Source organism: Cotesia glomerata, linkage group LG1, assembly GCF_020080835.1.
Source record: "Cotesia glomerata isolate CgM1 linkage group LG1, MPM_Cglom_v2.3, whole genome shotgun sequence".
NCBI lineage: Eukaryota > Metazoa > Arthropoda > Insecta > Hymenoptera > Braconidae > Cotesia > Cotesia glomerata.
In genome coordinates, this window is record NC_058158.1 from 2,587,050 (window position 1) to 2,603,214 (window position 16,165).

Consider the following 16,165-nt stretch of genomic DNA (forward strand, 5'->3'; position numbering starts at 1 on the left):
ATGAAAAAATTAAAAAAAAAAAATTTTTAGATTTTTTCAAAAAAATTGATTGAATAAATAAAAAAAAAAATTATAAAAGAAAAAAAATTTTTTCAGATGACTTAAAAAAAATTGATTAAATAAATTAAAAAAAAAAAAATTACACTAAAATCATCAAAAAATTAAAACAAAAAGATTATTTCATAGCTTTAAATAAAATGCTTAAAAAACTAGCTTGTATGTGTTTTCACAAAATGTCTCAAACAGTAGTTGATGTAATGAAAATAATTAATTCCTAAAATTGATTAATACTTTTATTTACTCAGGACACGAACACCGTCGAGTGGTTCATCAACACCCTTGCCACCGGCGTCAAAGCTTTCTCGCAAGCCATCAGGAGCTTCGGATACTTCAGTGTCAGCTCTTCCAGTTTCGTCGCGCAAAGGAACCAAGCCCGTCGCCATCGGTGACAGGGCTCCCTTTAGATTGTAATTAACATAAACTAAACTAATTAAACGGTCTACGCCCGTATGTTTATATTAACAAATAAAATATCGTGTTTATAAATCTAGATAATTCTGATCGAGCTTTTCATACTGTTTTTAATCAAACGCAATGCCAGTAATTATAAGAGCATCGCTATTATCTACATTGTCTAAAAAATTAAACAAAACTAAAAAAAAAAAGTTATACATCGTATACATTTAACTATCATATACAAAAATAGAATGAACATATTTAAATGTAGTGAAAGAATTTAAAAGATGGAGAAATTTATATTTATGTCAAGTTTTTTAATGAACTTGCTACTAATATTATTAATTATTGAGCTTTCGTTTAACGAAATCATAAAAGTTTAACGTTACTAAGTGACAACAGATTTATAAATAAAGTATTGTATGATATGATTTATTGGTCACAGATAACAGTTAATTTAAAAGAAAAAAAAAACAAAAAGAAAAATTAAATAACACAAAAATAAACTAACAAGTGTTTCTAATACTACCGAGTTTTCGGTGATGAAAAAAAAATTGTTCGTACATAATAACAACGCAGTCTCGTTACACATTGTTTGAAAAATGCCATTTACATAATATTTATACTTATATACTATTCTATTATAATTATCGCTGATTAAATATTTAATTATTTAATTAATTTACCATTAAACCACTAAAAATTTGTTCTTAATTTTTTTTTCTTATAAATAATTAGACGTAATTTGTAAAGGATTGAAGAAGTAATTGCGCTTATGGTGATCCGGTTCGGGGTACAACATCATAGGGCGCTATTTGCGCAAACTTCTCTAATCTTAGTTGTTAATTACAAAAAAAATTATTTAACATTTTATTGGAACATTTATGATCTGATAAAAAAACTAACATCTAGATTAAAGTTTTTTTTTTTTTTATGAAATGTTATAATAAAAATTCCTCTCGGTAACTGAGAGCTAGATTATGCGTGTTTAGAAGTTAACACAAATATTATTAGAGTACTTTTTATTTTTGATTCTTTGCCGTCACGATAGATTAGACATTTGCGATATAAATTGTTTGTTTTTTTTTTTTTTTTATACTCTAAAGTTGTTTTTTTTTTATTATCTAAAATGCAAATGCTCAATCGTGAGATATTTATTTGAAAGTAATTATATAATTATGCCTATAATTATTATTATAATTACAATTACTGTAATTGAAAAAAGAGAAGAGAGAGAACGTATTATGTAAATATTGGTTTGTTCTCTTGATTAAATTAAAAATCCGCTTGTTTTAAAATGTTGAGTTTAAGCGGAAGAGATGATTAAAATATACAATCAAAGTTAGTTTTACATTTATGTGGCACAAATGTAAACGAATATTTTTTGCTGGTATAATTTTTTTAACCGATACCTAATAAGTTTTACGAAAGTCTGCAAAGAACATCATAAATAAAGTGCGACATAATATAGATAAGTTAATATTATAATAAAAGTTAATAAAACAAATAAGTCTGAGGTAATGCCTCTTAATCGTTAATAAATAATAAAAGATTTAAAAGACATTTATAATTCTTTTATATTAATTATTAAAAATGCAACTAATATTTTAAATGATAAAAAAAATTCCTCATTTCTACTATTAATTTTCTAATACGATTAATGTATTAACATTGTTATAAAGATTTATGTTTTGCCTTATTGTAAAATTTCTGTATCGTTGCTAATACGCTGTGAAAATATACATATAGATATATATTTAAATTTATTGTTCATTTTTTTTCCTCTAATTTTTATTTTTAATAAATTATTTCAAGTATGATTTTATAAAAAAACTTATGTTTTTTAAGGAAGTTCGAGCGTAACTAATGAGTCAAAATAATGTTAATTTTTTTTTTTAATTTTAGTCTTCCCAATATTCTTAAAAATTCTTTATTTTAATTTAAAATAATTTAGTAATTGATGATTTTTACTTATTTAATAAAATAAAGTAATAAAATGACTTTCGTATTTATTATAACTTGCCGGATTAAAAAAATAGATTTGGCAACAGCGCGTTTGATTATACCCATTACACCATTACAGAGAGACGTGCGTGATTGTGAGTTAAACATTTGAGCAACTAAATTACCAAAATGCATTGTCGTTACAAGGGAAAATTTATTAAAAAAAATATTGCTCAGTGGAAAAAAAATGTGATTGCAAGCAATAAAGCTCGGAATGAAATTAAGAAGAGTGCTGAAAATACAAACTTTATTGGTAATTATGGATTTATTATTAATTTGAGGTTATACATATACCAATGTGTACCTATTATTATAACTAAAGAAACTTAATTACAAATCTTATTCTTCTAGTTGAAATATATTATATTATTTAAGTAATATTTAATATAAATTATATTATTTAAGTAATTAAGGAGGTATTGCGGCAAGAAAAAGACACCAATAGGTTATGGCTATTGGTTTCTTTTTCGCGCACTAGTGCTACCTTTGTTTACAGACTATCGCTCACTTACTTCCACTCACGTAAAGTATCGAAAGTCACTGGCTGCGTTCAGGTTTACTAAGTTCTGAGTAGGGCTGACTTTATCTACCAAAAAATTAATATTTAGACACACTTAAATAAATATACCTTGCATTGTTTTATTATAGATTTTTTTAAAAAACAATATAGTTACTTTAAGTTGTTGCTACAAGATATGCTAAGATTTGCCAAGAACTTAGTAAACTTGAACGCGGCCACTAACTTCAAACATTTCTTATTTATAAAAAAACGAATACCGCTCGTTTGTGTTATTTTTGATAAAAAATACTTGTTATAATTTCAATTAAGGTAGTTGTAGCGTGATAGGCATTTCAACAGAAAATTATGAAATTTTTTTTATTGAAAGATAAATATATTAATAATTCACTACCAAAATTTCAGATCAATTGACCGCACCGTTTTTGAGTAATTAATTTTTGAAATTGCATCTTTTACACGTAGCGGTATAAAGAGATGATAAAGTTAGTATGAAATCTTTGGCCCACTCGAGTGGTATGGAAGATTTCATACTAACTTTACCATCTCTCTACCGCTACGTGTAAAAGATGCAATTTCAAAAATTAATTACTCAAAAACGGTGCGGTCAATTGATCTGAAATTTTGGTAGTGAATTATTAATATATTTATCTTTCAATAAAAAAAATTTCATAATTTTCTGTTGAAATGCCTATCACGCTACAACTACCTTAAGGTAAGAGCCCCAGTATATGCTCACTATTTGTTGAGGTATAACAAAATACATTATTTAAAAAATTCCTATTGGTTAAAACTCATTTATTTTTTTTTGGTGATATTTTTCAAGGTTTTGTGATATAAAACAATTAAATTTTTTAATGATTTAATGAAATCAACCAATACTGATTTTTTTATTTAATGTATCCCTTACACCAGTATATGATCACGAAATACTGACGGGACCTAGTATCTGATCAGTAGGTGGCCCCAGTATATGCTCACTCAAAAAAACATGTAATAAATGACGTAAAAAGATGATTTTGTTGCGTTATTTATTTAAAATATTTTAAAATATGAGAAATAGTATTATAATTAATAAATATTAATAAGTACTTAAATGAAATAAAAAATTATAATTATTTAACTTTTTTCTTTTTAAACTTTTTTCGGCTTTTCTTTCTTCTTCTAATTTTTTTAATTTTCTTTTTTCTTCCATTTGCTCTTTTTTCATTTTCTTTTATTAATTTTTTTTTCTTCTCGAGCAATTCTAGCTCTTTTTTGCGCCAAAATTTGTTCTTCTTTTTCTTCTTTTTTCTTTTGATGATATTTAATCCATTCTTCACTACTGGCCACTGTAGGTAATTTTTCTTTCTTTTGTCTCTTGCCACTTCCATTTTTTTTTTGCTCATCAGTTATTGGCCAAAAAAGTATATTTTTAAAAGGAGATGGTATGCTTGACCCTGATTTGTTTAATTGATGCTTTAAAGGTGTGTTTGCTGGATTGACGTCCTCGTTTAATGATACAGAATTGTTTACATCTGCAATAAATTAAAATATTTAGCGCTGTTAGTGAGCATAAAGATTTTTTTTATTAATTTAACTAAATTTCGTTATCTTCATTCTCCTTTGAAACATCCATATCTAGCTCAATATCATTCAAGTTACCTTGAAGACTTGAATCATTTTCGTCGGTAGTTGCCTCTATCATTTCAATTATGATGGATTCAGTTTCTGTTTCAATCAGATCAACCGCAGCTATATCATTCTAAAGATTTGAATTAAGAATCTTTTAGTTTACATAATTTAAATAGAGAAAATCAAATTCGTTAACGAGACCTAGCCATACTTAAAAAAAAAATTTATATTAGTTAAACAATCATGTAGATTACTATTAATATAATTACTCATTGAATGACAAAATAAAACTCTGTGTCACGCAATTATTATAACGATGATACGATAATATAAAATTAATTTAACAGAATACTAGTCTCATTTTCATTACAAATAGCTATTATTTGATTATTATCAATAGACACTTGTTCATTTGGATTAATTTCTTTTTCTGGAAGAGCAGATGAAGGATTAAGGATTTCTGTTGGCTGATTAATAGGTTGAGAGGAACCATGAGAAGCAAAACAAATTTTTAACCAAAATTCATACAATCGCTTTTCTTCTAGAGGTCCATCCCACTCTCCGATCTTTGCTGCATTTTTAAAACGCTCAAGAGATTCACTATCTATATTTTGTTCCATCAAGTTAATAAGTGCAGTTTCAATGTTATCATTTGTCTTTATTGTCTTGTTATCTTCCAAATTACTTTCTTGCCAATTATCGCCTAAAATTTTGGAATAATCAATTGCGTCAGCACAAAATGGATGAAGTCCACATGCTTCAAAACCTTTACCTAAAATCTTTGGTAAATCTAGTTGGCTGAGAGCTTTGCTCAAGACATTTCCAAAATTTTCTTTATTTAAAGAAACACCGTTGTGTTCCTCACGCCATTCCATCACTGCGCTTTTATAGCTTTTTTTTTTAAAGGCTTAAACAACGCAACATCCAAAGGTTGCATTAAGTGCGTGGCATTTGGATATAATGATATCAGCTCAATCTTTTTAGCTGCACAAAACTCACTTAAAGGAAGAGTCAAGTGTGAGCTATGCCCATCAAAGTATAAAATAATAGGGAAAACCATTTTCTTCTTTAAACACCAAGGATAAAAAATGCTGACAACATATTCATAAAAACTTTCAGATGCCATTTTCACTTTTACCAGCAACAAATGACGTTGGCAGGAATTGGGCTATTTTAACAGGAAGTTTAGCACCTTTGAACATTATCAAGCCTGGTGGCATTTCCCCCTTGGCATTACAAGTAACCAAAGCTGTTAATGATTCCTTATCATCATTACACAAATTATAGACGCTTTTTTGACTTCTTTTTACAATGACTTTTTCAGTTTTAGGTGTAAGATAAAAGCAACTTTCATCCAAGTTGAATATTCGTGACGGATCAATATTCAATAAATTTTTAGATTTTAAGTAACTGCCAACCTCTTCAAACCAGAATCTGATCGATTTTTCACTAACATTAGCTCGTCTTTTCGTTAAATTTTGACTAGTTCGAGTACTTAATACATCTTGATGTCGTTTCATGAACCCCTTATACCAGCTTCTTGATGGTCTATTATTTATAAATGGTGTTGTCTTCTTCAATTTATTGCAGATTAATTGCACACTGTCAAGAATGGATTCTTTAGTTCGTGGATGTCCAGCTACGCCTAAGTGAAGAATCCACTTTACTAAATTTGTCTTTTCTTCAGCACTTAATACTGTATTGGGACCTTTTTTTATTTCGACAGGATTAATACCTTTTATTTTAGAACGAATTGTTGAATAAGGAATTTTAAAATCCTTTGCAGTTTGTCTCATTGTTCTGCCACTCTTTACAGACTCCAGTGCCGTTTTTAATTTATTTGGACAATACTGTTCTTTGCAGGTTTTGGTCATATTTGTAAATATCCTTTAAAAAAAAATGAAATATTATTAGTTAAATTATTAATTTATTTATTATAAAAATAATATTTAAAAATGCAACTGTGAAAATAAACTGATTGAATTGACTTTCATATATGACCTTAAAATAAATTTTTTTTAATATTTCTCGAAAAAAAAAAAATTTATTTTATTTATGTGAATTTAATATAAGGTTTAATTATGATAAAACATTAAAAACTTATAAGTAAAGTCTAATCTAAAAAATGCTTACAAGAAGCCATAACCTCTTACTAAAAATAAATATTGAGCATATACTAGAACATGTCTAAAAAAACGGTACTAGTACTATATCACCATTTAATAATTCATTAATAACATAAAATTGATATTTACCTTATTTTATTGCATAAATTAAACACTTTAAAATATTAAAAACAACACGTTTATAAATTTGAGGCACAAAATAACCGTTAAACAGCAAATTAGAAATAGGCGTCTTCGTTGTTGGGAAAATTTACTCGACGCGGCACCTGCGCAAATGGTTCAAAATAACAGCGGCCGTTTAAAAATTATTTAATTCTTAATTATTAAAAATTGTGAGATTTAATAAAATCATCAATTTAAATTCAGAAATAGTTCAATATTAAGGAAATTTTTTTAAACTTTTTTTTTTTCAATAATTATATAAATGCAAAAAATACCAGAAGTGAGCATATACTGGGGCTCTTACCTTAAATATTTTTAGTTTTTCAAAAAAATCCTAAGCAAAGTATGGTTGTTATCCAATAAAATGTTCATTCTAACTACGGTCAGGATATTAGGGAATACATGTTAAATGTACGATTTTTAATTGCTAATATTTCGAAAATTAGCACCGCAAGGACTATTAAAAAAAATTTATTCGTATAGAGGACACTTAAAAGTATGCGTATTCAAAAATTGAAGAATATTGTAAGAAAAGTGATTTTGCACAGTACCTCCTTAATTTTCAAGTTAAAAATGTACGATAAATTTTATTTTGTTTTACAGAACTAAGTGGACGACGATTAGTGGACCTAAAATTATTAGATGATGAGTTGTGGTGTAAGCCTTGCAAGCAAGCTTTGAGTCTCCGTCATTCAGTGAATGAATTAAAAAATGGATTAGCAAGTACTTTTCAAGTTAAATGTACAACTTGCGGAAATATATACCCAGTAAGCATATCAACTATTGAAAAAAATTGAAAAACCAGGCCTACGTAAACGGTAAACTCGAAGGTGGTAGTTGGTGTTATTGAAAGTGGTAGTGGAAACACTCATCTCAATAAGATTTTACTTACTTAAGTAAGTGCTTCAAATCGAGTAGTCCTAAAAGTATAAATCAGAATACTTTTGGCGCAAGATGTAGGTGGAAAACTTCGTATTATGAAAAGCCAAAAAATGATTGATAGCTTGTGTACAAAACTAAGACTCATTCTATCTGACAGCTGTCTAATAACTGACTAACTTTTCAGATTAATAGAATAATTGTTCAAGTGGTTTTGTGTTAATTATTTCTTAATTTCAAATTACTTCCTTTTATTATTTATTAAAAAATAAAATTTTTTGGATTTTAATTATATAACTTTAGCAATTAAATAATTACTCAAATCAATAAACGCTTAATAAATTATACTTCAATTTTAAAAAATAGAATATTTTTAATTATGTTAAAAAATATGCTACTTACCTTCAAGAAGAAATTTCAATATTCCATGGATTTATTATGTAATATGCTTATAAATATATCAAATAATATATTAAATTTTATAACTATACTTATATTATAAACTTAAAATTAATTATATTATTTTCATTAAATAAAAAAAAATTAATTTTGTTTAAAGATTGTTCCAATTTATTAAAAAATATTTACAAGTTCAACATGTACATTTTATCCAAAAATAAATTACGCCACCATGAACCTGAACTTCGGAATGGTGTTGTTATGTCCAAGGGCGTTTAAGTGGTAGCGTAAACGGTGGAGGTTTGGACTAACGGTTTAAAGAATACGCAACGGAGTTTTTAATTCCGTTGATTAGTTATTTATGTGGGACGTTTTCGACGGACGAATTTACCACGCCTTCGTTTGAGACTGATTACGGATTTTATTAAGAATAGATGTACTTACTCTTTGCAGGATTTTTAGTTATTACCGGATCCGTGACTCCGGGGCTGCTGTTAGCGCCTTTTCCTGGATTGGGCCCTCTGATTGGTCCTTGCAGCGGATGGATTAGGATGGAATTGGGCTGCTTATTTTACGGGCTTCTTATTTTGTGAAATGAACTGATTTAAACTGATTTCACTTTTATTTAGATTTATTTTTATGAACGCCAAAACTTACACTTTCACAAATTTAATTTTAACGTAATTTAATTTAATGAATTTTAATAATTTGATTGAGCTAACGTCCTCCAGTCCCCCGTAGGGTAAAGTGCGCAAAACTAGCTTTTAAGAAATTTGGAATAACCTTAATGACCGAATTCTCGCCTAAGTGCAGAGCAAATTAGAACTTTGAGATTCCGGTTCTCTATGAATTTACTTACTGGCCGAATTCTCGCCTAAGTGCAGAGCAAATTAGAACTTTGAGAATACGACTTTCTAAGATACTTAAAATTAATACGTGGCCTGCCGGTTAAACCGCGTCCAAACTTCCTTTAAGTGCAGTGAAAATTAAAGCAAAGGACTCTACAAGGCACGGGCCCGTCAATTAAACGCGGAAGTCGAATTAATTAACAAAGACCGGGAGTGGTCTCCGTTTCTCGTTTTTAAATGCTCGCGGTGCTGAGTTTGCAGAAGTCCCCGCTAGTCAACCAGCAGTCGCGTAGCTTCTATTTTATTGTGGCTTTCGCGCATGGAGAAGTCTTTCATCTGCGCGGACGATTTAAATTTAAAGAAAGAGAAGAGAGAAAAAAAATTTGCGGGTGGACATAACAGTGTTAATCGGAGTCGGCTGGTAGTAAAGCGGCTGTTGTGGCTGCGCAATGGGTCCTCTGAAATGCTGTTTGAACCACTTAATCATAGCTTCCAAATTAATGAAGATTCTATTCCTAAATTTGAACCCTTCGGTGGTCACGCTGAAGTACTCATGGTAACACGTACTCCTGGGAATGTACGACAGAACAAATTTTCCAGGGTGAGTTTTAGCAGCCGAAAGAATGTACGGGATGCCTTTGGGGTTGATTTTCTTCTGCTCCCTCAAAATCTCTTCAGACTTATGTTTGACTCCGTAAACATCGTCGCAGTAGTATTTAAATTTAAGAACTTCTGCAATATAGCCCGCCATGACATTGATGTACCTGGCGATGATTTCATCCAAGTCGTCAAACTTCTTAGCTCCGATGTACAAGCTGCGGCCCAAGGAATAAGCATTAGGCTTGTCCTCTTCAACGACATCAATATGTTGATAGATGTCATCAACAATCTTCCAGGTGATTGACAGCCTGTTGACTCCCTTGCTGCTCAGTCTGATCACGCACTCTCCTGGATCCATAGTCTGCATCATTTTCTCCGCTTCTGCGAAGGTGATATTATGAAACGATGGATGGACTATCACTCTCCTGGCGTCGACGTTGTTCTTGCTCTTGTTCTGACTTTCCTTCTCCATTCGTTTGTCTTCTTCCTCCGCTTGATGGTCATAGTGATGATCTTTAGCCGGTTTGAAGATGTTGTTAACATCAGCAAGATCGGTGCTTTTGCTGGAACATTCACTACCAAATTTTTCTACGTCAACTTTGACAACCTGGCAAGAAATCATTTGATTGATCCTCACTTTATCTTCAGGATTCTCGACCGGTTGACTGGACAAATTCTTGAGATGAATGTACCCCGACAGTCCATTTTCCAACCTCAGCCTGACTCCGACTGCTTTTCCAGGACACTTGTTGCTGTCAAAGTGGCTCCATACTTCAGACAACTCCAGAAAATCTTTGTTCAAGCAGAAAGGACACTGCCACGTTTCTGTCTCATTGTTCTTGATCGGATTGCTTTGATCCAGCTTCTTGCCTTTGGGCTTCTTGTAGTGGAACCCTACGACAGTCGCCTGGACAAGTTTCCCGACGTAGAAGGTCTCCGGAGTCTCCTTGGTCAGAAAATTGAAGATCTCTCTGGCGGACAGTGATTGGTATGGCCGTCGCATGTCCTTGTACGGGTGCTTCAACTCTTTTTTAATGTCAAGCAAGGTTGTCAGTTTCTCACTGAAGCCTGATTTCTTCAGTTGCTCCGCAAAAGCTTCCAGGTCCAACTCATCAAGCAAATGAGGCGTCTTCATTATTCTTTCAGTAGCGTTGAATTGGTCCATATCTTCATCGCCGTCTTCCAGAGCGTCAATTGCCATTTTATTGGCCCACTCGTAGCTCTTCGGGTGGATCCTGGTCTCGTCCAGTGGCTCCTGATATACGTCCGACCGGTTGGTAATAATAGAACCATCTATTTTAATGAACCCAGCACAATTTATGAAGACTGTTGGACCAAAGTGAAGCTTGTGTACTAACTCGGTCCTATTATTCAAGACTAGATGCTTGTGCTTCAGAAGTTTCAGCATATTTTGAGTTTTTCTAGGACCTAGCCCGCTGATGAACTGCAAAAGGCTTCCAGTGTAGCTTGATTCGTTGTTGACATCAACACCCACTTCGTTCACACGGTTGACAAACTGGTAGTACAGCTCTGTTAGGAGCTCTTCTTTGTTCAGAAGATCTTGAAGCGGGTGGAACCTCAAACACAGTAAATCTTGATCAGCGTTGCAGAGTTGCGCAAATTCTCCAAGTGGGTCCAGGATTCTTCTGACTAAAGAAGTGGCTACTCTCAAGATTGGAGGGTAGCTTGGCAACTCGGTGATTCCTCTGTTGCTAGTCGAATAAATTTTGGCAACATTAGGGTCGCAAAGCTCCACTTGGATCAAAGGAAATTTATTTTTTTTATTGAGTTCCTTCAAACACTTTTTGACATCATTATAAATCATCAACGCTTCTTTGGATTCAGCTGTGACGACAATGACGTGGGGCTTGGATTTCTCAATAAAATTCTTCAGCGCCAACATGTCAGCTTCTTTGAGCCATTTCTCCTGCTGGTTGAAGCTGTCCATCCTCTTCAACAGATGAGGCATCTTCAAGAAATTATAACAAGTCCCAGTTGAAAGAACTGCAGAAGCGAAGGCGGCTTCTTGGAGATCCGGGACGTAAGCGATTCCTATTGATCGGAAACCATCTTTAGTACTCCATTCATCGTCGTCTTCAAATTCTTGAGGGAGCGTGCAAGTGTAGGGCCAAAACTTGATCCAGTCATCTAGCTTCTGACAGCAAGCGTACATGATCGCTTCTTTGGCCTCAACAGTCATCTTGGTCCTGAGTTCATTTTTCAAGTCAGGAATCACGTAATTTCTCAACGCCATCTCCACACTAGCTCTGCGCAAGTAATTCCACTCTTGCACATTCTTGCTGAACTCATCTTTGATGTACAACTGCGAGAACTCGGTGATGAAATTGGAGCCAATGGATTTATTTCATAAAAATATCACGTTTAAAAGCGTTCACGCATGGATAACAAAGAATTTTAAACTCATATGAATGGTTTTCTAAATTTAATTTTAAATTAATTTAAAAATTTTTTAAAAAAATAGTTTGATAAAAAATTTTAAAAATCACGTTTCTAAATTCATAAATTTATTAAAAAAATAGTAAAAAAAAATATTTTTTTCATGCGTACTTATAAAAATATGAGTAAAGTACTTACAAAATTCATTTTTTGTCGATGTGTAAAAACTCCAAAACTTTCAAGTCTAGTAGTAGAAAATTATTGCAAGAATTTCACTTAAAATATCTCACAAAATACGTATTTTAAAATTAAAACTTTAAAAATAAATTGAGATTTAAAGTCAGGTAATTCACAATACTTGATTCTTTAAAAGAACTCAAGAAAAACTATTTGAGAAGGCACTCTAGAACTGAACTGTTCGAGAAGCACTTGAGAATTGATCTGTACGAATATTAGCTCGGCTTTTTAATACTTGCCAAAACTTCTCAAGACCAACCTCCTGAGTCAAAATATTATAGGAAGGGTAGGTTGAAATTTAATTGGCTGAGAGTTTTAGGGAGGGACAAATTTCTACTGCTGTGAAAATTTAAAGAACCTTACCTGAAATTTTTAGAAATGTAAGTTCGACCTTGTGCTGAGTTTAATCCCTCGTATAGACGGAATAATGAATATAGTAATTACCTGATTTATGACGTCTCGCATACTCCGGGCCCAATTAGCTATACAGTAGTATAGAATTGACCAGGTAATGAGTTTCGTTATTTTGAATGCTACATATCACAATACAGACAAACTAACCGGAACAATTAGATATACATGTATTTATGATAACTTTCTTTACAAAGTATTTAATATTTCTCCAGGCGCCTAGTTCACAATAAGAGGTCTTTAAAATGAACTAAGGTATAATTTAAGGGATTAAAGCAATTTATTTTTGAACATCTGTGTGCTAGAATGGCGATACTATTGTCACAAAAAAAAATCCAAGTAAGTACAATCTTTTAGTTAACATACATTTAAAGGATTTACTTCTTCACAGAAAAGTTCACATAATGGTGGTGTTTTACTATCTTAGCAGATGAAAAGGTATGGGTATAGGCGCCGAACCCAGATAAGTAAATTGAATTTGACAGAAGTCTGGAATGATTTTTAAATTACTCGAAATAATTTTAAATGTTATTGATGAATAATTGTTTTTTCTTTTTTTTTAAACATTTTTTAGTGACTTCCTGGTGAATTTTAAAATTTTTTTGATTACACCTTCAAAAGATATAGAATTTTCAAAAAAATCACTTTTATTTCAGTTTTTTGCTTATACACTAAAAAATCAGCGATGAATTTTACTCCGGATTCACTCCGATTATTCGGAGTACCGGAGTGAAGTAATTCAACACTCCGTGTTGAGAGAAAATCCAGAAATTTTTTCAGCGGAGTAATTTCGGAGTAAATCTGCATTTTAATTCAGAAATTCATTCCGAGATGAATTTAAATTATATTATTTATTTACTCCCCCTAGTAAATTTTTTATTACTATTTTTTATTTTTTATTTTATTTTATTGAAGACATTCGGCCCTAGAACTGACGTTCCCTAAAGGCCGTAGAAATTTAATAGTATTATTACATAGTGAGTAAGTACTTTGAATACAAAATTATAAAGTAATTTGAATACAAAATTAAAAAGTAATTTGAATACAAAATTAAATAGTAATCTGAATACAAAATTAGAAACCATTTTGAATAACATTTTAATCATATAAGTAAATGAACACTTATTATTATTATTGACTCTCTAGTTCAAATGTCTTTATCAAAAATTAATTTGTAACACAACGTCTGAAACTCAGCTGAAGAATTCACGGCCACAAGATCACTCGGTAACTGATTCCATTCCCTCACTGCAGTCAACAAGAATGAATTTTCATAGGCAACAGTCCTACAGGCAGGCTGATGCAGAACTTGATTTCTACGCTCAGCACGACCCCTGACATCAAGCAATATTTTGAAATTCGAATGCAACAACTTATGATGCTGCATATTTAGCATTTTATACACCAGACTCAAAATTAGAAACTCACGCCTACTTCGGAGCGTCAACCATCCAAGTCTCCTCCTGTAAGGTGTTATGTGCTCAAATCGCCGAGCTCCAAATATGAATCTGATGCAAGCATTGAACTTCCGCTGGAGCCTAAGTTGCAAAGTCCCCGAAATATTTGTAAATACAGCACTGCAATAATCAAATATAGGCAATATCAGAGCAGCAGCTAGTCTTCTCCGCATTGAAGCACTTAGCACCTTACTGTTCATTTTCAATCGAGCAAGACAACTCATCGCTTGTTGGCTAGTAGATACCACTTGGTCATGCCAAGACAAAGTACTGTCTAAGAGAACACCAAGATACTTGACAGTGGAGACATAGACAACAGGCACTCCATTTACGAGCACACTAGGTGCATTCTGACAAATTGGACTGCTAACATGTTGCCGACTGCCGAAAAAATTTTTGAAGAATAGAAATAAAAAAATTGTTTAAAAATTATAAAATGCCCATTTAAAGATTTAAAAAATTACAATTTATAAACTGTTTTTTAATATCTATCAAAATTCGAATTTTAAATATTTTTTTACATAACTCAAAAAAATATTTTTTTTTTAAATTATAATTTATTCGAAAACTCTTTTTCAGTTTAATTTTTTTTAGTTGAATTCGGATAATTGAATAAAATTTTTTTTCTATAAATTAAATTTGTTATTAATTTTGAATTTTTTCAAAGTTTTGATTTTTTTCAGTTTTTATTCTTTTTTATTTTATAAAACTCACAAATATTTTTAAAATGAAAAATTCATATGGGTACTCAAATGAAATGTCTCAATAAGTGTAGCAAAAGTATCTGTTAACATTACAACCCAAGATAACGAGAGTCTTTGAAAATTAATTATTTTTCTGTCAAGAATTAAATTTTTAAAAGCTTCTAACGAAACAATTCTACTTGGGTTTTTTTTTGCAACAATAGTGTCACCAATTTAGTAAACAGATGTTTAAAAATCAATTACTTTAGTCATTTCAATTTATCTTAATTACGTTTAAAGATCTCTAAGTATTCGGAGAAAAATTAAATGTTAGTACTTTGTAAAGAAAGTAACAATATATACATGAATATCCTATTCTTCTGGTTAGTTTGTTTGGATTATACTAATTAGTATTCAGAAAATAAAGGTAAATAATGAAAACTACCTGGCCTACTATACTGTTTAAGTCATTGAGCCCACACAATACGCCGTATCTCAAGTTAATCACGAAAAATTATCTTTACGTATTATTTATGTCCAGCTGCACTTTTGGGATTTCTTTTATACCTGAACGAAACTTTTGAGTTGATAAAAATATAAAAAGAAAAATTTTTATTAATCACCTTACTCTTTAATTAAGAATTTTATTTATTAATAAAAAATAATAAGTTTATTATTAAAATTTCAGAGTATTTAATAATGAAGAAGAGAAATAATAAAAAATAAAAACAAAATCTATTTATTGGCTCGAAACGTTCAAAAAATTTTCTATCAGAAGATTTTAAGTTTTTCTCGCTCAAAAATTCAACCATTATAGATTTTTTAAGTTGAAAATTTCATATTTGTATTGAAAAAGTTAAAAGTTATTATTTACAAGTCTAATCAATCCCATTTTGGGTCATAACTAGATGAAAAATTAACTTTTTCTAATTTTTTTTTATTCTGCTTGTTTTTATGGTGCATTTATGATAAAAAATGTCGCGAAAAGAGAAAACAAAGATTTCGATATCTTTTTTGCCTTTAAAAATTGGAAAAAAATTGGCTTTCATGGTTTTTGATAAAATTTCTATTTTATCTTTTTTTGATATATTTTTTTTTTTTGGAAAGTACATAAAAAAAACGAACAATTTAAAAAAAAAAATTTAATATGGCTCACCATGGGTTGACCCCACATGTGAATAATTACCGAAGGAAAAATACTTTTTTGAAATTGTAACATTTCAATATCTTCCGAACGAATCAATTGATTTTAATGCGGCTTGTGTCACTTGACGCATTTTTAAGCCTCAATTACATAATAGTTTTAAAATTTCAGCTGTTGATTCCAAAATAATGGAAAGGGTTATTAAATATCTCTACACAGGATATGTTAACG

At 30.6% G+C, this 16,165-nt stretch overlaps 3 protein-coding genes across 29 annotated transcripts in view; 1 reads left to right on the plus strand and 2 right to left on the minus strand.

Moving 5' to 3' along the window:
• LOC123275315 (microtubule-actin cross-linking factor 1) overlaps positions 1-1,949 on the plus strand; it is a 110,868-nt gene extending 108,919 nt beyond the window's left edge. For all 27 annotated transcript variants that reach the window (XM_044743368.1, XM_044743352.1, XM_044743359.1 and 24 more), the window contains one exon: positions 306-1,949. In XM_044743368.1, coding sequence (XP_044599303.1) covers positions 306-471 — 166 coding nt within the window. In that variant the 3' untranslated portion in view covers positions 472-1,949. The remainder of the gene's footprint in view (positions 1-305) is intronic.
• Positions 1,950-5,706: 3,757 nt separating this feature from the next.
• On the minus strand, positions 5,707-6,480 carry LOC123272493. The gene is made up of 2 exons (XM_044739344.1): positions 6,327-6,480; positions 5,707-6,236 (listed from the first exon to the last, which is right to left on the minus strand). The coding sequence occupies exons 1-2, from the start codon at positions 6,463-6,465 to the stop codon at positions 5,707-5,709; spliced, it is 669 nt and encodes a 222-aa protein (XP_044595279.1). The 5' UTR covers positions 6,466-6,480.
• Positions 6,481-9,360: 2,880 nt separating this feature from the next.
• LOC123272503 (transcription elongation factor SPT6-like) lies at positions 9,361-11,859 on the minus strand. The gene has a single exon (XM_044739357.1). It carries the CDS (start codon positions 11,857-11,859, stop codon positions 9,361-9,363), a length of 2,499 nt encoding a protein of 832 aa, XP_044595292.1.
• Between the last annotated feature and the right edge of the window lie 4,306 nt (positions 11,860-16,165).